The 25,878-nt window shown below is 38.5% G+C and overlaps 1 protein-coding gene across 1 annotated transcript in view; it reads right to left on the reverse strand.

The window, feature by feature from the left end:
* The window catches only part of MEOX2 (mesenchyme homeobox 2), a 51,985-nt gene extending 26,505 nt beyond the window's left edge, over positions 1–25,480 (reverse strand). Inside the window, exon 1 of the mRNA XM_030969488.1 lies at positions 24,645–25,480. Within this exon, the coding sequence (XP_030825348.1) occupies positions 24,645–25,155 (511 nt within the window). The 5' untranslated portion in view covers positions 25,156–25,480. The remainder of the gene's footprint in view (positions 1–24,644) is intronic.
* Positions 25,481–25,878: the final 398 nt, after the last annotated feature.

Genomic DNA, 25,878 nt, shown 5'->3' on the forward strand with positions numbered 1-25,878 from the left:
TTCTTTCTTCACTTATTTCACAATTTCAGCCCAGTAAACCCTTGAATAATAAAATTTTTCTTGAGTCAACTGCCATGCAAGCTAATCTTCAGTTTCATTGACAGAATGAGAAGACATCTATATAGACAAGGCTGAGAACTTCAAAAAACCACCAGTCATTCCTTCTTGGATTGCACCAGTAATGACCAGGTAAGAAGTTCAAATTAAATATCCTTCAACAGGACATCAATTCACCCATAATTTATCATGCAGGCCAAATATGACTATTTGTGTGGACGGGGTCCTGTTTGTAAAAGGAACCCGCCCCTCACAAACTACTGAATAGATCCACACTCAGGTAATAGGAGCTCATTTCAGACAGTTTGTTACTACTTGAAAGTATTCATCATTAATCCTTAGAGAAGGGGCATTTTCAGGACCCTCATGCATAACCCTACTAAGACTTAAACGGAAGTAAATGAATAATTTTTTTTCTTATACTATGACATGGAAAAGACAGCAAGTCAAGCAAAGAGTGAAGCTAGAAATGCTAGTTCCCTAGGTAGGAGGACATTTTTTGTTTCAAAAACTGTAGAACAAACCCAGAAGCTCTTTTTTTGAATAAAGACAGGTATGCCCATATATGAGACAAAGAAAGTTCCAAATATATTATTTTTTTGCATTAGTGCAGCAGTGGTGCTTAAAGGGCTTCCTCATTGTACTGGACACTGCATGCTAAGGAAAGTCCATGCTCCCAAGAGCTGACAATACATTTATCATATGCTGCACCCCACTTCCTCATCGTGGTAACAAACACATGAAAATGTTCGTCAGTGTCTCCTAGCTGTTATCCTCCTGGGCATTGTACCAGAGAAGGTTTTAGGGAGAGATGGAAAATCTCACAACCTCCTTCAACTTAGTCTCACAATTCATCAGCAACAGCTCCCATCTTGGAAAAGACTTTGATCCTTGTTCAAGAAAGGTGTGGCAATACTGACCAATTTTTTATAATTACAGACTGTTTAACATTTTGTCCAAATACTATTGGACAAAATTCACATTTTAAAGAACAGTTCGGGAGAAAAAAGGGCAAAGAAGATTCAGATTGTGCATGATGTAGTCAAGATATATCAACAGGGTGTAAAATAATGTTCATGTCCCATCCCACTGAGGCACAACTACAGAAGCAACAGCAGCACAGTCTGTTTCTCCAAGTCAACATGGTTTTCTTAAGTGGTCTGATTCTGAAATTTCCTACAGTATGCTTATGACTTAAAAAAGCATGTATTTTTCTCAAAAGTTGAGGGAAATTAAAGAATCATAGGAAAAGGTCAAAATATGCAGGATCCTCAGATTTAGGTTCAGCAAAAGCCTAAGGAAAGGAAACATGCTAGGGTCTAAATCAAGAATAAAAGAGGGTGAAATCAACATGAATACGACGTACAGTCCTAAGCAAACCTTTGAAGACATCTCTGAGAAGGTGTGCAAACCTTTTGTGAGAGCTATGCCAATAGACACCCAGATCTGCTGAGCTACACAGTAATTTAACAGCTGAAAGCACCAGGTTTTGTAAATATAATCAGAGTATCTTCTACATGACAAATTGCTACTATGCAATGTGGGTATGATCTATTCCTTTCATGAACTCTAAGAATTTAAACAGATGAAGAGATCATTATAGCTTGAAATCTGACTTAATATACCAGAAATATATTTAGGAAGCAGAAATAACAATTATCCAAAGATTGTTCCAGGGTGGCAGCAATTTCTGAAATTATATGGGTGTCATTGCAAATGCAAGATAACCTTTTGTCAGTAAGACAACTAGGAAAATTAGACATTTATTTTTAGGCAATTCATATGTCAAGTTGCCAAGGAGTAAGATCACTGATCAAGTTTTTAGATTTTCATCTTCCTAAGTATATTGAGAAGACAGGTATTTTGAAATTCCCTTTGCACACAGGAGATGTTTAAGACAATCAAAATAATTTTTAAACTTGACAAAAGAACACACATAGTGTACGAAATAAATTACCTCAAATCCAGTTCTGAAAACCTGTTTACAAGTACAATCCCACAGAGCACAAATGTAGGATACAAACAAAAAGTTGTTCCACAACTCCCAGTGTGTAAGAAAGGAAAGTAGTAGAAAGTGCTCAGAAAAGTACATTGCCTTTTGTACCCATTTTTCTAAGGAAAATTACTTTTGATGAAACAAAATACTGTTCCATTTTAGTCATTTCTCTAGATCTTCTGCTGCTATTGATCATAAAATGTACCTATCCCATTTTTACTAGTTATTACAGAATTTTCTCTCAGATACAGAACCTTGTGAATCATTATGAGTACAATGTCCTGGACTATCTGTACCATTCCTTTCTCATTCAGTATTCAATATTTCCATTCAATATTTCTAAAAAAGCAGTTAAGAGCAGTAAGGCAATAATGTTGAAACGTCAAAAATTATGTTCAGCTCCTCGTTTGCTCTAAATCAATATTAAGAGAAATGTAGGAAATGGCAACGTTCTATCCGGTGCAAGTCATCACTTGGACAAAGCATAGCTGACTCTAGACAGGACCAAAGTACTTGCCTGAAATGCATCCTTCTCTCTGGATGCCTTCTGCCTCATTCCCCCTCCTCCTGATGTTAAGACGTGCAGGCAGATGCCCTTGTCACTGTCTAGTCCCTGTGCATTTGCTTGGATTGATGCTCCCCGTGCCTAACTCTCTCTCCAGATGATGAAGATTATGCCTTGTCCTGCCCGAAACAAAGCAGGCATCAATGAGCAGTATTTGCTAACTGATGTAATGCATATGCAGGTATTAAGTCACGCATCCTCAAAAAAAATTTGAGTTGCTCCATAAACACTCAAGTAGTCTGCTTAGCGTGAAGATTCACATGACCACTTTCCTTTCCTGCTCTGCACACCAGCTCCCCTTTGAAGTAAGGAGGCTGCCTCAAGGTCTCACTCCAGCTGTTTAAAGAGCCCAGCAGAAATAGAATAAGCAACCTGGCAGCTTTTTCTCTCCAAGATAAGACTTTTCCAAGACGACTGTGCTCTACTGAAACAATTCTAAAACTTAGGATATGAGAAGTTCATAAATGCAGAGCCAGGTCTTTTTTCCTGCCAACACTGAATCTCCATTCCCATAAAAGTGAGGCTTCAGAATTCATAGTTTATAGCAGCAGACCAAAAGCTCTCTTAACTCTGATTTAATAAGTTACGCACATATACACAGCACAAAAAAAAAGTCTATGTGTTACACACAGGAAGAAGCTAATTCTTTTCTGCCATATTAATATATAGAATTCATGAACATGACACTTTTCAGTTTCATAAAGCATTTTAAAAGCTGTTTATTATTTCAGTTCATCTCATTCTAAAAGTACTCAACCAGCATAAATATAAACAGTGAACCAGCCTTGAAAAAACAACTGTAGTTTTTGTTCTGAACACCTGAACATTTTTGATGTTTACATGGAGCTCCTTCAAGTATTCCAAACTTACGTTCTGTGTCTGGAGTAATTCTTAGAAAATAATCACAGAATCACAGAATAGTCTGAGATGGAAGGGACCCACAAGGTCCAACCCTTAAATGGATTTGTCTTTTTGACTGGATTTATGCTGTCTGCACAATAGGTTTTTTCAGGTCAATTTTTTCTGGAAGACAAAGTAAACAGGAAATTCACAACATTTAACTGTTACAAAACTAGCTATCAAAATAAAAACACAAGATTCAAAGTTATGAGCTCAGTATTACTTAAAATGGCTTGAAGATCCAATTTTAGCGCTACTTCATCCCAATGATTTTTGATCTGGAAAAAATCTCCTTCACTGCATTCATTACAACTTCAGAGACTTTAAATGAATCAATAGAAAAAGTGATCCCTTCCTTGCTCAGTAAAATGGAGAAACATTCTTTACAGTTGTCATATAACCAATATTCCTTGAAGTGCCTGTTACATAGAGCTAACTGTTTAGTGGCCCTCCTGTTTTTCTTTCATCCTGTAACAACGTGCTTTAGCAGTAATAGAAATAAATCATCTAAGGACATAATCAAAGAATACTTATGCAATTGTATTTATACCTCCTTTAGGTATACCTGAGTTTGTTTAATCTCATGGGGTTTTCCCATCATATTTTGTCTGTGATACATCAAGACCTGAACAGTTGTATAGTTTCAACAAAAGGGCCTTTCCAAGACTTAAAGCTACCAAAATCACTTCGGAAAAATCATCTGTAAGCACATTTTCAGTTTGCACATGGATTCATTTCAGAATATTTTGGCAATTGCAATTTGGAAAGCAATTCCATTTTTTAAAACAAGTAGTATATTTTGAAGGAATTGAACTGTCATGCAAATGGCAGACATATACATGCCTTCTTTTTGTTGCTTTTGTTCTGTTTCTGACAAAAAGACCCATAGGATTAAAAATGAGCTAGAAAATATATACAATCCACTGGAGCCCCAATTTTTTTCCAGAATAGGATTTAGTATCTCCCACTATAGCAAGTGACATGCTCCTTTTGGTGTAAGTTTACACCATTTTACTATGGGTCTGGTTTATATGTCCCCATCATTAATGCAATCCATTATTAATACAGACAAAAAGAAAGAAAAGAGGAGGGGAAGCCCCATCCCATTACTATGTGAGGTTATGTGATGGGGTAAGATCCTGGGTCAGGGCAGGGTGTGATGCTACACATCTCACTGGTTCCACAGAGCATTTTATCTTCAATTCCTTTCAAACTTCAGTATATTAACACTAAGGAAAATAGACACACTTCAGCAGTGTGCTGGGAGCATACAAACACTTGGTCCATGGCAGGAAAGGGACAGATTCTGGAATGGCTCCTTAAGTCACTTTTTTGTAACTTTTTTTTAAAAGGCCATATTAACTTATAAAAATCACTGTATACTAAGAGCATCAGAAGGCAATCTGAATACAAGGGTTAGAATAAGCTTTGGACAGGGTAGAACTGAAGCCTGTGGTTACACTTGAAGTAATTACAATAATAGTTTCTACTGTACTGTGAGTTCAAAACGTGAGGTATTAAGTTTGCCAGCAATAAAAAGTAGAGTGGAAAAATAAGTAGTTTAAAAGCAAAATAATTAGTTTAAAAGGATTTGTTCATATAAGAGCAAATTTAATATTTTATTTATGGGACTAACAGCAAAAAACAAAATACTGGCTGTGAAAACAAATCCAAGATAGGACTTTTACTGAGCACATAATAACACTGCTTTCCAACAATAACAGTATTCCAACAAAGAAAAAAAATCACTGGAAATACTGATGTCAAAACTCTTAACAAGATTTAAACTATTTAGAAAAATGGAATGGATAAAGAAATGTGAAAAGTTTTCCAATGCTATTTATAAACTACATTGTAAAACTGTCCCATTTAAAAATTCTCAGCTTCTGCTATGCCAGGGGTCCACTCCTAACAAAGATTCATTAGGTTTTCCTGAAAATGTTGGCTTTCTATTAGTGATTTTTCCTTCCATGATTTCACCTTCAATTAGAAGCTTCTTGTATTTTTTATAGTCACAGACATTTGTACAAGTAGAGTCAGTTTTTTTATTGGCAAGAAAGCTTAAAGCTACTTTGCTGAAAGTAACTGCAAACTTTTAACAACAGCTTTTTTCTTCAATTTTATAAAGAAGTAAACTGTGCTAGTCAAGTTAACCTAAAAATGAGTTACAGAAGCAAAAATCAATACTTTTTTTCCCTTCGCAATGAACATACTTGCCTATCAGAACCTAATTTCCGCAGCCTTTTTCAGCAGAAATAGACCACCAGCTAACAACTAGATCAATTTAAAGACTTTACTAGCTTTCCAAGACTAATATTTCACATTGAAAAGAGGTTAAAGATAACACTTAAGCCATGGGTTGTTGGGAACAGAGACTGCAATGAAATAAATTCCAGCTCAAGAGAAAAGAAAAAGCAGATGCAAACTTACACATGAGAACACTTGGCACTAAAGGCAGTCAAGGCCCAGAGGGGTGACCTGTGGAATGAAACACAACGTGCAGCAAGCAGAAGACCATCTAGTTGAAAAATGGAGCCTGAGAAGTGTGGAAGTCAGAAATATGGACCAAGAAAACAACAGCTAATGCAATGGATATCACAGGCCTAGAAGAGTTTCCTGGACTCTTTCAAATTTCCTCTGTCCCTGTGAAACTGGCTTGCTTTAAGTGGTTTCCAAGGGCCTGCAATTCATTTCTTGGCTAGGCAAGCTTACTTTCACTGAACACAGTGATCTGAGGTTTGTTTGAATTCCTGCTCTGTGGAAATCTACTGTACTTTCTAGCAGGTGTGAGAATACTGAGGCTCCTTCAGTTGCAGCTCATTTCCACTTTCTAACTACTTTATCTCCGTGGATGAAGCAAAAGTGACTTTTGTGTTTCCTGGCAGTCTGCTGCTTCAAAGAACCTTATAGTGATTTGTTTATTTCAGAGGAAATGGAGACCAGTCAGTGATGACAGATTTATTGGTTAAATGGACATCACAAAAAAAATTTCATGAAGCACAGGCTGGCTCTAAGCACACTGTGAGAACTCATAGTAAGGGGTGATGTGCATTCCAGGAGTCCAGTCCTATTTAATCCACTCCACTCTAATCTGTACATTTATATTACACCTTTCACACAATTTCCAAGAGCTCTGTACAGAAATGTAATAGCCACTGTAGTGAAACATATCCAGGTATGTTGATGGCCTACATTTAGGCTTGAAAATGCAGCAAAAGGAACCAGACTGTTGAATATCTTGTGGCAACGAGTCAGACAGTGACAGGCAAGAAAAAAATGGGTGCCCAACTTCTTCCTATTACATCTCAAGATAGAAGAGAATTTCTTATTTCTGGAGAGACAATTTATAATTTGGCAATTCATAATAGTCCTATTAGGTGAGAAATTTACATTGGAGCAATTAAATATGAAACTTGACATGGAAACTATTGAGACTCAAGTTATACAATATAGTTGATCAAACACACACAAGAGGAAAAGGAGTTTCAGCAGTTGGTAGGTTTGCAATGCATGAAGGATTATGCCAAGGATTGCATAATTTCAATGTGAAAAAAGATTTTAAATATTGTAGAGAAAGATACTACCAGACTTATGTTGCTATAGTCTTCCAATGATAACTGGTTGTGATAATTGCATCTGTCAAAGAAGGTAAGACAGATTTATGAATAACATACAGGAGCTTGTTTTGAAAATCCCAAATAACCAGACAACTGCTGGTTCTCTGTTAGGGTGAAGAACACTGGTCAAAGCAAACACTAAGACACAACCAGCAGGGCATTCCACTTGATCTGGATTCAATTTCAGAAAAATAGCTGGCTGAGGTCGTGCATTAGCCAAACAAACATACCATTTGGAAAGAAGCTGGAATATTTGTTGAGGCAGAGAACATATCTGTACATCACCTCAAGACATATGGTTCACTAAAGCACATCTGCCAATAATTGGCTCAAAAAATCATCAAAATGTTAAAAATGCCTCTATTTAAGATGGTAAAATAAAGAGTGCTATTTAATCTTTGGAGACCCTTACCTGCTCAAAAATACTTTGATAGGTAAATTACCCAGCTTTTAGTAACTGCCATTGTCATTGCATTTTGAGTCCTCCTATTTCCCAGTCTAGTTTGACATCCTGAATGTTTTATTTCTCTTTATACATAAGGAAATGTAAGCTGGTTTTGTCCTCTATATAGACTGAAGATCTGAAGTATGGAGTAACTACAGCACTGTGTCAAGATTATTGAAGGAAGTGAAACTAGAAGACCTACACAGGGATTCCTGTAGGGAGCATTGTCATGGAGATTTGCCCAAAGTAATGTACTTGCTTCTCTGCAGAGGCAGTTTGCCTGGCAAAATCATAATGCTAAGTTTTCAGAAACTAAACTTCTCCTTGATTTCCTGATGCTGTCTTAGTTCAAAGAAACTTATCTGCTCTACTTTTGGGTTGCAGGGTATTACAAGGGCTGTTTTTATTAAAATTGTGTCTTCACCTTTTAAGCCTACTACTAGCCTCACCCTTTTAGTAATTATTTCTGACTTTTTAACATTTATAAACCAAGAATGAAGCCCAAAGGTGCTTTTGAACCATAGACAACATCTTAAACACCCCACCGCACAGAAAAATTTCAAATGGTACTTGTATCGTATGTGTGTGAGTGTGTGTGTATGTGAGTGTTTACACACAGAACTTAGGTGAAAATAAGAGCTATTCTTTACTATCATTTTCTTAACTATAAGAAGATATTTTGCTTGATCTTGATTTAACCCAATCCTGCTATTATGTATTTCATTATCATCTACATCTTATTAGCCCTAAAGTATAAGCACACTGATATGCAACCATCTACACACTAGGCTCAGTTGAAAAGTTTTCTAGGACTGGAAGCTCACTTCATGGAAGAAAGGGCAAAGCCCTGCTTCTTCTAAAATATTTTGTATTTTACAGGATAGCCAGTCTAAAGCAAACAAATCATATGAATGTACAGCATTTTAAGAGTCCACACTCTGGTTGAACTCCTTCCAAAAGTGTTACCAAAGCATTAGATGCAGAGAATTAATGTCTCCAGGATGAAAGCAACATGAGGGACGTGTACTTTTAAAATTCAGAACACGCTGAAGGGGTTGCAGCCTTGCAATATTCACAATAGACCTCCTAACAATAAGCAAATGCTTAAAGGATATAGATGTGGGACAATTCTGGAATATAATGTTTACAGTTAAGTTCTATAGCCAAGAAGAGATAGGCTAAAACCTACAAGCTATCTCAACACAAAAGGATCAGCTTTCAAGAAAACTGCACACCCAACTGTTACCATTTAGGCACCTAAATGAAGAACAATGGGGGCTTCTGGGTTCTGAGCTCTTTCAAGCATCTGGTCCAAATTCTTTCCCTCCATATGAATCAAAACAAATGTTTAGGCTACTAACTTTCCATTGCCCTTTAAGTTTAATGCCAGCTTTTCCAGCTTTTAAATTCCTTAGTATAGTTAGATGAATAAAACACTAACTTTGCAGAATACCCAGTTAGGGACTATTTACCGTATTTTATTTGTATTTATAGCTGGCATAAGTTCTGTATAGAGTTATTGTAAAACTGTATCTTTCAAAAAAATATCTTTTAGAACAAAATCTTTTTGTTTAATACACTTAATGTTTAATACATTTAATCCATCTTACTTGGCTATCCAAAGGTGGTCAAACATTAACTCACAGATTCAAAGATGCAACAGGCTGAAAATCAGCATAAAGCAAAACATAGCAGCAGAAACAATAAAAAAACCCAAGTTAATTATACAAGAAAACAAAAAGCAGATCACATCATGGTGTGTACATAGAATGTAAGTCGATGTGTGCATCAGCACATCCTGCTAAGGGAAGTTTTAAACGTACAGAATTCCTGCTGCTCAAGACAACTATGTCCAACATACAGTGGCATGGATCCTGATACAGGACCTGCAATGCTCTGCAAGAGTGCAGGATACATCATTGTGCCTGGACCCTGATACATCCTAGGATGTTTAAAATCTGTACTAAATAATCATAAGAATGTATTTAAATGTTAGAGGGGAACTATTAAGACAGACAGGCATTATGGTATTACCACACCTCTGCAACTCAAACAGATCACACAGGAAATGCACAGCATTACCTGATACTAACCCTGGGGGAATATTAGTCCATTTCCAGTCCTCTTCCTGCTGTGGGCAACCTGGTCTGCAGAAAAGTGTGAATTCAAACATATTAAGAAAATCTCTGATTAAAAAACCAGAAATTTTGCAGGCCTGTTACAGAGAATACTGAAATATTCAACACTTTCAAGCAAGTTAATGATGGGACAAAAGGAAATATCACCTGAGTATCTCACTTTATTTTTACAGCGCATACAGCAGCAAAGGACAGAGCAACTAGTGAACACACAAAATATTAATGGAAATCTGGGTTTTCTTCTGACTTGAAGCAAGAAGAACTTTTTTTCAAGAAGCACATAAACAGAGTTAGCAGAAAGCGGTTTTTGCTAATTTACATGAGATAATAAAATATAATGTCTGGAAAAAAACATACAGTCGACTTTCAGCTTTTCCTTTACTGTATAATAACCCTTCCCATTAGTTTTTCTTTTCCAAACTAGGTTCAAAGTTTCTGCTGCTCCATAATTCTTACCAAAATTATGTCCTCTAAATGATACTATGCTAAATGGCCAGTATGCCAAAGTTAACTCTGAGTTTCAGTTGTAGAAAGAGTTTTGATTAAGAAAAATAAACAAAAAATTTTGGAATGAGTTACTTGAAGAAAACAAATACTCCCCAAACTGGCTACTCCTGTCTATAGGAGCGTATGAGAACTGCTTTTTAAATCTGGATAACAAAGAGAAGGGATGTTACTGAGGACTGCAGTAGAGTCTGAGACAAAGCACAGAAAAAGAAAATTCAGGTTTTTAAGATGAGTAGCAGGCCAAAATTCCTGCAACTGAGATTTATTACACCATGGAGTCTGATTCCCGAGATGGCTAATGAAGGCAAGCTATTTTTTAAAATCCAAATGAGCATTTAATAAATGAGTACCACACTCAAAAACCATATATATAACCCATTTTGTCATACTGAATTGAAAGGAATCAACCCACACTCAAGCATTTTAGTCATCACTATTTCACTCTATCTGTCATTCGTCTAATAAAAGAATATTAATATGGATTGCTGTTTGGCAGGGGTACCTTTTTCCCTATACATAAGATTCCTCTAGATAAATCAGCTATACAGAAATGTAATTAATTATCTTATAATTAATTCTGTCAGGGGGGTTGTTCAACCACTGTCCACTGTATTATTATCTGACCATCATCCACATTCATTACACTGGAAATAATGTCATCTCTAATGGACACTGCAGAGTCTGTAATTCTTCTTCGGAACCAGAGTAAGCTTAGTCTGGCATAGACCAGCATGGAGAAAAGAGGAGAAGAGAGGGAAAGAGGTGGAGAGAAGGGTTTTTACTCTTCTGTGTAGATTGGAAGTGAGGTGAGGTGAGGGAGGATGAGAGTCAGTATGATTATGACCCAAATACATTTCAGCTATGGCAGTTTTGCCGCATTTCCTGAAGAGGAGCAGCCTCTTGATCCTTTTTAATATCCTTATTAGTCTCTAGTTCAAGAAGCGTGTGTGAGGACGTATTTAACTCTCATTGAAGTCAATGGCTCTTAAGCATATGCTCAATTTTTTTCACAAATCAGGACTTTAATCTGTTCCTTATGTACATTTAGGATTACAGAGAGGTCTTCTGTTTTTGAAGTTACTGGAAACATCAGCTTGCTGATGAGAGGGGGGGAAGGCAGAAGGACTCCATCACTGTCAAAAGTCTACAACTTTTCTATTTTTTTTCCTAAATTTTGCCCGGAAGATAATTTACCTTTTTTTTTTTTTAATGTCTTGTCAAATAGTTAGATTCTTATGTGTGCTCCAGAAATGTGAGTTATTGACAAAATACACTTATAGGTTTGTTAGCATGTCCTCCCTTCCTCCTCTAAAAAGTTGATAGAGCTCTTACCAAAATCCAAAAGAGATTTACTCCTAGCAAGGGAAGAGAAGAGTTGAGACAAAAGCCGTAAAACTGTCTTTGTCCTACTCTGCAAATGCACCTCAATTCTGGCAACTACTGGTTTTGTCTACTTTGGTCCTGGAATAAAACCCTCTTCACTGAGCCTGAAGGTTGTGCCAAACTGTATGGTGATTTTTTTGATATAGAAAAAAGCCCACTGGAGACTAGCCTTAAGGCAGCCAATCTTGTGATCTGATCCTCATGTGAATTTATGTCTCTAGAGTTTAGATTTGATATTCTGTAATTTTACCACGGGTTCTATTTGCTGATATTACGCTGAAAACTCTAGACACTGAAAAGAACTGAAAAATTGCCAAACCCAAACATTCAAAAGGTATCATCAGCACTTTTCTCTCCCTTCCTGAAGCTTACTCCTCCTTCCCAAACTGGTTTTAAAACATGTTTAGAAATAAAATAACACAGTATAACCAAATGCTGAACCAATCAAATCACATGGACTATCCAGGTCCCTATCTACTTTTATTTTAGATTATATATATATATATATATATATATATATATATGCATACACACACACCCCTCAGATATATGTTCTTGTCTATTATATCAGTGAAATGGAATCACATAAAAATATTTTTCTGTTTTCAAAATTCTTTTTGCAGAAAAATGGAATAAAAGAACAATTTGCCAATGCTATTTAAAGATTTTACAGGCCCCTTCAAAATGAGACTTTACTGTCTTTGAACAACATTCCTTCTGCCACAAGTAATTATTTAAATTTTTGAAGTTAAAAGAATGCATTTTAAGAAAGTTAATTTTTTTTTCACACATTTGGCTTAGTTTCAAGTACTTCGTTTTTACACAGAGCTCTGCTCAACACTGGGTACATCACTGTTATTTGAAACTAAATGTAAGTATTGTCAGGTCTGGGTCATGCTTGATTTTTTTTGCTATAGCTGTTTACAGAATCTTCTCTGTGGTGCACAACTCCTTTTGGAGTAAAAACCTCTAGAGAAGAGAGGGCATATGAAGGACCTTTTTTTTATTCTTTATTTTTATTTTTTTGTGTTCACTTCCTGTCTTGGACACTTTTCTTATAGACCTTAAGTCCGCAGAAGAGTCGTGGTAGACCAACAGTTACCAAAAAGAAGTTCATGGTAAAAGAGATGATAGCTTGGTGACAATGGGTAATGACATAATATTGTTTTTAGATGTTTCTTGCATGTATTTGAGGCATACTGAAGACAGAGAAAAGTGTGAATGGAAAAAGGATGAACACAGTTGAGACAGCATGGAGAAAATGTTGAGGTAGGTAAGAAACAGGATCTAAAATATTGACTGAGGCACTGGGCAACACCTTGCAGTGAAATTAGTTTAACTCTGAGAATTTAAGGTAGAACCAGAAGAATGATTCTAGGAAGGAAATTTCAAAAGGATGTGATTGAAATTTGTGATCATTTCATCAGCTTTGGTTTTGGCAGGCTTAAAATAAGAGGCAGGAGAGGACTAGGGCAGAAAAAACAGGATATAATTTCTGCTAAGTGGTGTAAAAGTCATTTGTAGAACAATCTGAAAACATGTTGGAAAGAAGAAGACAGAGAAAAGCAACTTGCAAAGTCTCACAGCAAAATAAGTTCTTCTAAACCATAGCTCTCAATCTGGTCAGAAAAAGGAGTGGCCCATGGCCTTGCACTGGGGAAACCAAGGACGAAGGGTTTTCTATGTCTGTAGAAGATGTTTTGCCCTCACCCTAGGTCTCTTTTGTGAGCATTTTTTTCCTACATCTGTGCATTCTTGCCCTGGAAGGAAAGGAAATGCTGTCTGCTTTTGTAAAGAAACCAACCTTCACCAGATAAAGTTCAGCTTTATGGAGAACAGAGATATATGAGCCATTAAATGACATGGCAGGGAAGGTGCAAAGGCTGATTAGTGAGACCTCCTTTTTTGTGCTTGTTGTCCAAGAGGATACGCATATTCCCTAGACTTGTTTCTGTTCCAAAACTCACAGAAATACTCTTCTAGAGGTATTTAGGGAATATGTACTCCCCTCCAAATATCTTCTGAACTAGAAAGGCTCCATGTAGGTTTGTATTAACACCTCAGATAGGAGAAATACTTCTTGCATTTCCACCTCATTGTAGATTTCAGATCTCCTTTTTGTAGTAAGACTCTGCTGTTAGGTTAACAAAGTCCTTTTAATTAACAGGCCAGCAAGAGGATGCAGCCAGACTGCACTATATGGGTAACACCAAGCTTTCCAGTTCTCTACATAAGAAACCCAACTAAATATGTCACAGTTAACATGGATGCATCTTTCAGTTTTTGTTTGAATTAAGACTATCAATTAGCTGTAGAAACATGCTTGAAATACACAAGACAAGCAGGAGCCTCCATAAATAATATTTTCAGGGTATCTACCCATACGTGGTGGAACTACAAACATTTCTTATCTGCACAGCATCAAGCTGAAGGAATCAACAAGAGGGTAGTAACTGACATGCTTGTGCTCAAGTTTGTCAACATTATACTGTTAATTCCAGAAAAAATACACAGTAACCTAAGCTGTGTCCAAATTAGACTAACTGACTGGCAAAGCTGTGACTACTGCAGGAGGAAAGGAAGTGGCTTTCCCAAGATCTTTGAAGGACTGGGTCATTCTCTAAGTTATATTTCACCAAACATACTTTAAAAGGGCTGGATATTTTTAGCCACTGTACTTGAAACACACAACCTCTATCCAAAAAAGGGTTTGTTTGGGTGTCATGTCTGGCAAGGCATTCCCAATATGTTTGCAAATACAAAAATCTGAAATCTCTGATATTTCTCATGCCAGCAGACTGCACACTCAATTGACACCTTCTGTCTTTGTCTACATTTCAGTTTGGAACCAATGAAATAAATTAGGTTTATAGGGTTTGAATACTGTTAGATTTCTGTACATACCCTCACATTAAAGTAATAAAGATGTTTGCCTCATAAAGTTATAGCAATGTATTGAAGTGTAAAAGCAAAGGAGTCAGAATGAGTGAAGTAAAAATTAAAATGCAAAATTAAGCCAAACTACAAGAAAGTTCAGCAGAATATTTCTTTATAATATGGAGCAATCAAAATTGTTTGCACTCTTCTCTCCAGCTTTTTCTCCTGTGCATGTTCACATCATTTTTTTAAATTTAGAACTTAAGATGTTTCATTTGCCAATACATTTTAATATCAATATATTATTTCATAAAAAACAAATACAGACGGAATTGTGACTCTCTTTATTGACCCAATAAGATATTAAAAAATCATGTAAATTAAAGTGCTAATAATACAAAAAAAGAGATAATTCTGCAGATTCAAGATGCGCCATGAACAACTGCTAAAGAAGCCTTCTATTTTTATCTGAGTCATAACTATTGCATCTTGCATTGCCTACTAGAACTAACATTACATTACCTTATTTAGCAGGTCACTGCAGTTCTTAAGTTATTGTAGGTTACATCTAATGGAAATCTGATTGAGGTAGAGGGCCATATTTTTTGTTTTGAAATTAAGAGAGTGCTCATTTTGCATGGACGAATGGAAATTGAAAGGCTATATAGTCACACAGTCCTTCAGAAATAGACTTGTGTAAAAAAAGAAATGGAGGGAGGGAGGGAGGGAGGGAGAGAGAGGAGCCAGGAGTGAGACCATTAGTGTGTATTGTTCTAATGTTCTCAGGAACGCAAAGACTTAAGACACAGCTGCAGCCTGAGGTCATTGTGGTACTCTCAAAATAAGAATATAGAAACAAGGGGGAGGAAAAGAGCTTAATATTAATATGTCAATTCTGAGTCAATCAAACCAAACTGCAAAGAACTTGTAACGTTCTCAGCTCTTCCTAAACCCTACATGAGGCGGGTATGAATTGCAGACTTTTACTAGGTTTTAATGCCTAGTTCTGAAAATATAACTTTGAAAGGCGTGAATGTGCTTAAGCCCCAATTATACTGCTGCTTTCTTCTGGCAGAAATCACTATTTGGCATTCTAAGCACAGTTTTACAAGAAATCTTTGAGTGGTCAACACTGCCATAGCTGCCCAGGCTTCTATTCACACCATTTTTAGCAATTCAGTGTACCAAAGCCTCACAAAATATGTTGTCGTTTAGTTTATCAACACATCTGACTTAAATTCTTTTTTCTTCTCTAAACCAAACTGATATTTTCACAAATTTGGGAGACATCTAGTCACTGTTCCTACCTTTCTTTCTACAGTAATAAGCACATTTTAATGAGTCGTTTTTACTTGTCCACATATTCCATGGAGCATACAGTGTTCTGGTATTCTCCACCAGATGAAAGAAAATGAAAGGCTTGAAAAGCTATTGAGACCAATGTGCCTGAGGAGCCTCACCCACCATGTCAAAACACCCCTTGCCAAAGAGGCCCCCCATGCACGCTCAGGATATATTGCATGCATCTAGAATATGCCATTTTTTGCTTGGCAGGTAGAAAACCCCACAGTTCATTCAACTCTCTTCAGAACTATATTGTCAGCACACATATGTCCAACAGATTTTTTAGTATCTATTTTTAGGAAGACCAAAGTGGGAAACAGTTTTTTCCGCTTGGTAAATCTAAGTGACTAATGCCCTCAATTCACCAAAATGTGTAAACATACACTTAGCTTCAGCAGTGTTCATATCAAAGTACTACTTCATGACTACTTCAGCTGTGAAGTCCTGGCTCCACTCAATAGCTAGTTTTGACTTCAGCTTCCCGAGGTTTCATTCATCTCCCAACATACAAAATTAAATGCATACTACAATCATTGTAAGATCACAGTCTGAGAATTAAAACTCACAATAGTGGCAGAGGATACTGAAGTGCATCTAACAGTTTATGTAAGGCAGCATTTGTCCAGACTTACTTGCTAAAAATAAGAAATAGCTATTAGAGAGCTGAGAAAATGCAGAAGGAAGAAGGACTTTTAAAAGATTGCAGTAATCTGTTTCGGTTTTAGTTTTTCATATCCTATTTGCTATAAAATAATGTTCAATCAACTAGTTTTTCTTTAGTCCAAGAAGCAGCAAAGGAGAGTAAAACAGAGAAGGAAAGAAAAAAGAGGAGAGAAGGAAAGAAATAAGAGGAGAGAGGAGAGGAGAGGAGAGGAGAGGAGAGGAGAGGAGAGGAGAGGGAGAGGAGAGGAGAGAGGAGAGGAGAGGAGAGGAGAGGAGAGGAGAGGAGAGGAGAGGAGAGGGAGAGGAGAGGAGAGGAGAGGGAGAGGAGAGGAGAGAGGGAGAGGAGAGGAGGAGGGAGAGGGAGAGGAGAGGAGAGGAGGAGAGGAGAGGAGAGGAGGGAGAGGAGAGGAGAGGAGAGGAGAGGAGAGGAGAGGAGAGGAGAGGAGAGGAGAGGAGAGGAGAGGAGAGGAGAGGAAGAGTGAAAAAGCAAGGGAAAGAGCACAATAGAGAAAGAGTGAAAAGAGAGAGAAAGAAAAAAGAGAGAGAGAAAGAAAGAAAAGAAAAATCCACTGGATTTTTATAATCCACTGGATTTTATTTGTTTAGTAAAATTATTCTCTTCTATCATAAATTAAAGATTTGACTCTTGGCTTTGAGCATTGCTTCCTTGGTTTCATAAATTATTTTGTTTCATTTATTAAAGAAAAACAAAAAAAATAGAATTGAGTGCAATACAACTCTTTCACATGACCATTAACTTCTCATAGATGTTTTCTTGTGAGGTTTGTTGAGCACAGGTAATTTTCAATACAAAGTTCAGACTACTTTTTTCCATTGCATTGAGTAAGAAGCTCAATTCAATGGAAAAAAGTAGTCTGCAACTTCAGAATGCACAGCATTCAGTGATTACATCCATCATCAAACAATAAAATATTCAGTAGCAAATTTCCAAATATTATTATAGATTTCTCTTTTGGCATATAATCATATTTCTATTTATTAATATGTACAAATTCCAGTCAAGTGACCTATCCCCAAAACTATTTGTAAAAATTTACAACTCCATATAGAAAATCAATCTGCATTCTGAGTAGGGGGTGGCTTAGTATCTTCTGTAGGTCCAAGATCTTGAAAAGAAAGATATCCTTTCTAATCTACAGCGAGCATTACATCTTTAATATTACTGATGTTAGCAAGTAGAATTTTGACAACCTAAGTAGTCTATTTATAGTGTTCAACAGAAGACTTCAGAAGAAAACTTTCATGCATTACAGTGCACTGTCTACTACTATATCCTGTTTTTTTAATGTGGGTTTTTTTCACTTTGCATAATTCATTGAATGTTAGGATGCAGTGATGCAACTCTGCACTAGTGAAGTTACAGATAGATGTATAAAATTTGCAGAGTAAAACAAATAAGATCATTGTGATTTATGCTATTGTCTACTAAATATTACTTTCAATGGATATGGTGTAGATAAACTTATCAAAGGACATAGATTTTGTAATATGTATTAATAAATAACAAGGACAACACATACTAGAAAGCCAAGACCAATGGCAACAGTGTTTTTTTAAACAAGCATTCCTACTCCATATTTGCCGTTGGAAGAATTCAAGACAGCGTATAACAAAAAAGCTTAATCACTACTATGGCTAACTGGTCTATCTCTTTCTCCAAAGCTAAGCTACGTTTAGAGTAAGAACTCACAACTTAAAATCTGGTGGTCCTAACAAAAATCAGTAAGAGTTTTGTCATCCATATCTTCCTGGTGGAATTTCCCCTAGCATGTCTGTTCATAAACCATTTATTTCAGTAACTTTCTTTTTACTGTTTCAAATGCTTAAAATCTAGGACTAGACTGCATGTAGCCAGCACAATTACATCAGGCTATTTTTGAATTCAGGTTTTCATTAAGCACAATAGAAAAGCATCTACGTGCTCATGGAAGACCCCAGACACTCACCGCAGAAGTCAAATGACTTCTGGCCGTGCGTGCAGTCACACAACTCATGCTGGTAAAGGTGATGCAATTGCCCTGCTGAGTAGCAGGAGGAAGGCTTTTTCTGCAGGGTGGCTGTGCACCATCTTGTTCGTGCTCTGCAACTTGCAGTACTAGAGAAATTGTGATGCAGATCTGTAAGTCTTTAAAGCCTACTAAAAATAAAAAGCATGTACGCACACACACGCACACAAAGCTTTTAGTTTCATAAAAGTTTACAGTACTTTCCAAATGGAAGGAAAGCACTTGGTATGGCCACTATATAAGTTGGGCAAACAGTCATAAAAGGACAGGGCACAGGCTCGAGACAGATCATAGGACTGGGTTCAGTGCCCAGCTGTGCACTGATGTAGTGAAGTAGCCTCCAGCACTGTTTATCAAAATTCTCTAACACCACACTATTTCAGTTAGAAACCTTATTAGCGACATATGCAAGTATTTATATTTAGAAAATATGACTTTCCTTTCGCATCCTTTCAAGTTGCATTCTTAAGTATATTAGAACAAGGACACAGGGTAGCATTGCAAAAGTGCGGGTTGAATCCTACACCACCATAACTACATTTTACTGATGCGTTTAAACTTTGCTCAGTCTAGCAGATGAAACCAGATTTATTTTGCTTCCTTTCTGGAGACTTACAAAATGGCTTGGTAGAGTACATTTTGCTACTGAGAGAAACATGCCACGGCGACTATTCACACTGCTAAGTAACAGGGTCTTTGAAAGCAACAATACAGTGAGCAATATTAGGGCATCAGCAGACAGAAGCAAAGATAATGTTACCTGCCCCTGAGTTTCAAGACACAGAGCTCAATCCTACTCTTGAGGAATTGAGATAGAGCATATGAAGTCATTGAATCCCTAAAGAACGAGTATTTCCACACAGCAAACAGTATGCAGATTAACAGACTCAATTAAAAAACATTTATTAAACAGTTGGCAAGTCTAAAAATGGCAAAAACACAAAAAACCCCACTCAATCTGATTACTTACATTAGAAAATACTACAGAAGTCACACTAGATATGTTAGGACAAATTTTATCCTAGGATGTTAAAACCAAGGTAGTTAAAATTCAATGTGAATATAAAATGCTCAATTGGCAATTTTCAAACAATCAGGCAATCCAAATATTTTATCAATAAATATCTACAAGAATTATAAAGCATTTTTCTTTAATGCCCATGTAAAAGAATTAGCTCTGATTGCTTAAAAAATCTTGAGTTCTTCAGTGGTTTCACGGGCGTCAATGGACCTTCTCACAAAAACATTTGTGATCCCGTGAAGGTCTGGATCGGCCTTCCAGTGTTTCTAAAAGGGTGGGTTGATGAGGAGGGGGAGAAGGAGAAGTGTAAATCCTCCTGAATCATTTATACAAACAGATAGAAATACATAGCTAGGAGCCACACATAGTTCTTTTTTTTTTTCTTTTTCTCCACACAGAGTTCTTCTTTGGCTAGGGGCGAAGAATTTTGAAAATGTATCAGCAAAAGAGCCTTTCAAAATTTTAATCTTAGAAAAGTTCCTGATTATATTTCCCGAGAATGAAAGTGAATTTCTTGCAAGTTTTCATCTATTAAAACAATTCAACTGGTAACCCCATCATTTGATAAGTGATCAGTCTTGAAGGTTTTCTCCTAAAAGTGTGTATGTTATTCATCAGATTTTGAAATTTTTTCATTTATAAAATCTACAGAGTTTTTGTTGTTGTTGTTTTCTTATGGGTAAGTGATGCTTTTATACAAGATACCAAACAAATTAACTCTTTCCAGAAAAACTATTCTTTATTATGTATTTTTTCTTGTTTGTCTTTACAACCACACTGAAAAGCAGAGACATATTGATGAATCAGTTACACAGTGCTTTTTGACTACAAGTGTGCAGCTCATTTTTCTTACTGACATGTTTCAGAAACCAATCAAAAGTCCTCAAAACTCATGATTTCACAGTATTTATAATCATTTATCAAAATGACCTGCTTTTTAGAGACCATTTCAAACAAGTACATATGATTTATGATATTTAGATGTGTTTAAAATAAATTTCCTGGAGACACAACTTTTTGCTGCTTGCATCTTGAGAATAGGTAGGTTATAAAATATTAAAACTCTGGGGAAAAAGTATTGTTTTTATTCATGTGATTTGTCAATGAATAAAACCCACCAGAACAGGTATTGAAACACTTAGCCGAACTGTTGAAACAGTGGATTCCTGAAATGCTTTTCTAAATGCTACTATCGTAAATACATTCAAAATATGAATAATTTTTATTACCTGCTAGCCTTTTCTTGGAAACCTATGCCACACAGAAAACATTTTCCCATGGCGAAATTTGGTTTCCTTTTTTTTTTTTAGTCTTTTCATGCCTGAGGGAAAGAGTTTAATTACATTAGACTTTAACAGGAATGTGATTTCCTTATGTATTTATCTCTTGCAATTTAATGTTTGAATAGCTGTATTGCTTAGAAGAACTCCTTCAACTGTACTCAGCCTCCCCCTGGTCTTTTCAGCATAGTATTTTTTTTCAGCATAGTATATTTTTCACCATAGCATTTTAGACTTCCTTAAGGCAACCAGATTCACTCTTTTTTCATATTTCTCAGTAAATCTAGATAGCACTTCCTATATAGGCATTAATATGCTTTTTTCCTGACTGAAGTCTTGAGAAAACTTGGACCTAAGTAACGTAACTTAGGAAATCACAGAAGTAACTTTGCATCTTATGTGTTCTGCATCATCTGAGAATCAAAACCTACTTTATAATAAACAGAAATAAAATGGCCCTGAAACTCGCAGGCAAGTAATGAGAAGGGGAGGCATTAGAAAAATCCAAAATATTCCATATAGAACAACTCATACCACAAAGCAACAAAGCACTCCAAGAATATGTTTTCTATACACTCAGCATGGTTTTCATCCGCATCCCATTAGCACACAGATAATTCTGACCATTAGGGCACTTTAAAATAAGCTATTTCATTTGCAACCACCCCTCAGACTTAGTATTGTCTCTCTACTCGTACAGCCTTGACATCCAAAGAGTTGAGTTACAAAGGCGAGGATGCAGATGCCATTATTCACTGCAAAATGTTAACATATAAAGATTTTTATGCACCACTCCTCAACTCACAGGCAGCTTTACTGACCCACTCCTGGGCCTAGGCAGGTTGAAAGGAATGTTCTGCAGATTATGAGAGAGCAACTACAAAACCTGGAGACACTGACAGCTGCGGCAAGCAGGGGCTGATGACTACAAAAGCAATATTTCCCAGCCCTTCGCAACGAGAACAGCTGAAAATTTCACCCTGTTCTCTAGCAATCTTTTCAATATCTTCAAAGGGAACTTCCCAAACTGCTTAAAATCTGGGTTAGGGCTAAAGAAAACTGTAAGTCAGTTTATGTAACTATCATGAGAGTACATTTCACCTTGTTTTCTCAATCCTAAATGAAACTGCAACAGATTAGAGAAGAATGTTTCTATGTCCTCCCATTCCCTTGCAATATGTGAATTCCGGGGAAATTCACACACAGTCCATCATACTAAATTTTGTTTGCCCTCTGGATTTTTGTTTAAAATTTTAAAATGTTGCACTCCCATCATCATAACAAATAAGTAAAATGGGGCATCCCTTCTGGTAAATTTTCTGAGTAGCTATACGGCTAAGAAGCGGTTACTCATTTGGAAGGTAAATGATACAAGGAATCATCATGTTTTACATTCTTTAAACTATCTACAAATTCAGCTTTGTGATCTTAAACACACAGAAACAAAAGCTAAGTAGTGGAAGAAAGTGGTAGCCTAAGGTTAATTCAGCTCTGAAATGTGAACAGATTCAGTGCTCAAGAAAACGCTGAGCATTTTGTGGTTTTAAGTGATATGCTTAAGAAGAGGAAATATATGTGTAAATAAGCAAGAGCATTAATAGTTGTCTCAGAATGCTGGCACTGAAACTTAAAGCAGTCTCTCTCTCTCTTCACCTCTTAGTTATTTACTATTAGGATTTTTTACAAATGTCTATTGAAGTAGTTCCAAGTCTGATGAAGGCATGGAAGAAATTCTTTCAAGCACAGTCATTTGTTTAAAAAAAAAGATTAATGAGAAATAAAGGCGATGATGTTTAATCAAATGAGGGGCAATTATGGTTGACAAATATAGAAACACAGTAAATTAAAATAATTCTTGCTGCCATATATGAGAATAGCATTAAATATTTAGCACCAGAGTTCACGACTAATAAAGGGGTGGGGTTAAATATTTAGTCCAAAACACAGGCTTTTCCTGAAGAAAAACCAAACATACAGCAGCTATGCAGTTGTTGTCAAAAGACATCTATTTTCAGTTTGAGAGATTCACAATTGTGTGAACGGTCATATTTTTTTTTCTTAGTGGAAGGGAGGAGGAAATAGTTACCTGCCTTGATCTTCAGAAAGCCTTAGCAAGTGAGGATCGAAGTGCATTGCAAGATAAACATAACCATGGCTAAAGGCTCAACTCTTGTCCACTAATCCAGTGGAAGACTCCAGTCACTTCAGAGTAAGGTTTAGGACATTCCTCACTGGTGTTTTTTGGTTTGCATTGCAGAATGAAATAAACAGAAAGTGATTCAGATACTTCCCTGACAGTGAAAGGGACCAATTTCCTTTTTTCCTTTAGCTTTAAATAGACCGACAAATACAATAAATCCTTACACCAACAGGCACCCAGTTATTTTCTCAGTTGTAACAGAGACTGTCCATACACCTCAAAAAATCAGATTATTCTTTTTCTTATTGAGAGTAAAGAAGACAAAACAAAAGATTTTACCAGCAGTGTTTGAACTAAATACAGCTTTAAACGCAAGGAGTTTTCAGCAACTATATCAGCTATGTAAGATGCAATCAGATAAATTCGTTCTGAGTTACTCTAACTGTAAATATTTGCTAATATAATGGAAAATGAAGGAAGTGATGGTATTCTTGAGGGTTATTTTTTAAAATCCTTTGTGTAGCTTGCTCTCTACCAAGCTTACAGCATTTTGAGTGAAAGAGGTTATGGTTTCAGTTGTGAACTTCATATGTATCTGGAAAAGCCTTTCACTTTCTCTTGTGTGATAACAAATAATTAGCTACGCCAGCTCTTGAGTTTTCAATCTGTTGAGCCCTCTCTCTTTCAAATGTCTCCTGCCTGTCTCTCTATATTTTTGGTGACCCCCCAGTTCATGTGTGCCCTAACGGAAGTCCCATCAGTTGTGTTGTGTTGCCTTCGCCGAGTGGCTTTTGTCAGAGCAGGACTTTGACAGGCTTTGCTATTTTAGAAAGCAGAGATAATGTCAAAGTTTTTTGCCCATTCATTGATGCCAAATCATTGCTCTGGAATGACTGCGGGTCTACATGTTTTTATGCTCGCCCTTTAAGTAAGAATTACTGTGATTTTAAAAGGCAGACTGCTCCTTCCTTTCCTCTGTCCCCGCCACCAGAAAACTGAAGCGAAGCAGCTTTCTGAAACTCTCATTCACCCGTTTGCTTCACAGAGTCCAAATTTTGCCCCTTCACGCTGAGGATTTGATGCAGGCTCACTCAGATCCTACAGGGTAGCAAGGCATCAGCTCCTCTCCCGAATCCCCGCTTCCAAGGCAGAGCTTCCAAGCGTTGTGCAATCGCCTCGGAGCCGCAGTCAGCTCCACGGCGAAGGGGCGGAGGGGAAGGAGCGCGCTGGATTCTGAATTTTGAAGCAGAGGTGTCGTATCGGGCAGGGGGGAGGGGGCCGCGGGACCAGATGCTGAAAACCGCACCAAAACTACAAACGTTTCTCTCCTTGGCTGTAGGAAACTCTTCCCCACCGCCACCTTGATTTCATACTCTATCACGTGCTGAATTCTTTCTTTCTATTTCTCCCCCGTAGCCTTAATAAAGCTTGCGTTAGTGATGGAGATCCCGAGAGCGCGTTGGTGGGAAGGAGCAACCCGGCAGCCCGGTGTCAGCCGGCGGCGAGAGCACAGCTGCGGCTGTGGCCGGACCAGCCGAGCCGAGCCTAGCTGAGCCGAGCCGAGCCGGGCCAGACGAGCCGAGCTAAACAAGCCCAGCCGAGCGGCAGCAGGTCCGACCGCGCCGCTTCCCCGAGCCCCGCCGCCCGGGGATCCCGCCCCGCTGGGGAACGCGCGAACCTTTACCTGAGCTGTCGCTTTTCCTTTTGCCGGACCTCTTCTCTGTTTCCACCGGGGACAGAGCCTGCCTGCCATAGTCCCCTGGCGCGCACGCTGCCCCCGTGGGGGTGTTGGTGCCCAGGCTGGAAGAGTTCGAGCACAGGACAGGGGGGCTGCTGCCCAGCTCCGGGGGTCCTCCTGAGTCAGGCTGAAGGCAGAGGCTGTGCCTGGCCGCGGCGGGAGGAGACGACATCTGAGGAATGTGCCAGTTCGTCTGCAAAGCTTGGTGCTGCTGTTGCTGGTGGTGGTGATGGTGGTGATGGTGATGGTGATGGTGCCCCCTATGATGTTGGCTGGCAAACATGCCCTCCTCATTGGGGTATCCCGCTATTATGCAAGAGGAAGAAGAAGAAGACAGATCAGGGTAGGACATGTGGTCAGATCTTCCATGCAGGGCAAGAGAAGACTGGGAGAAAGGGTGCAAGCTCTGCGCAGTGGCATGGGGGCTGCGCAGGCAGCCAAAGAGTGTGTGATCCATGGCATGCAAGTCTCAGGTTCCAGGCAGGAGAGTTTAGGAAAGATCCAACTTCACCACCCTTTGTCAACTTTCACTGTAAACAGATCGGGGCTGGGATTTTTTTTTCCAAAACGGCACCGACAGACTCTGCAGCAGGCAGCTGAGCTCAGATAATCCAGGTCTTTAGCCCTAGTGGCCAGTCTCCGCTGCATAAACACTCGGACCTAGATGAGCCGTTCTCAGAGCTGCTCAGATGTCAAGAAGTGGGAGAGGTTGAAGCCAATAGAAGGTGGTCCCAGAGAACTGCTTGAAGGGGGAAACAGCTTCGAGAGGTTATAAATACAGTAGTGTGTAATGTGAGCTGGGGGCTGGCTCAGCAGCACAGCACTGACCACATGCAAACTCCCTCCAAAACGCCAGCGCCGTCCCCGCGCCGAATCGCTCCGTCAGCGGGCGGCAGCGCTGCGCGCCCCGGGCGCCCGCGGCCCGCGGGGGGAGGGGCGGCTCCGCGGGGGCGTAGCCGCTCGCCCCTGCCCCCGGCCCGGGGCCGCGCCCCCCGCCGCGGCTGCCCCGAGCCCCCCGCCCCGGGCGGCCCCGCGGGGTCATCACCGCCCCGTCGGGGCTGAGGGACCGCTCGGGGTCCTGCCGCCCGCCGGGGGCAGCGGGCGGGGCAGCGCAATAAAGACGTGAGGCGACGTGCGGGGGTGACTCTGGGGCGGGGGGCGCGGGGGACACCGCCGCCCC

This window comes from Camarhynchus parvulus, chromosome 2, assembly GCF_901933205.1.
Source record: "Camarhynchus parvulus chromosome 2, STF_HiC, whole genome shotgun sequence".
NCBI classification, from domain to species: domain Eukaryota; kingdom Metazoa; phylum Chordata; class Aves; order Passeriformes; family Thraupidae; genus Camarhynchus; species Camarhynchus parvulus.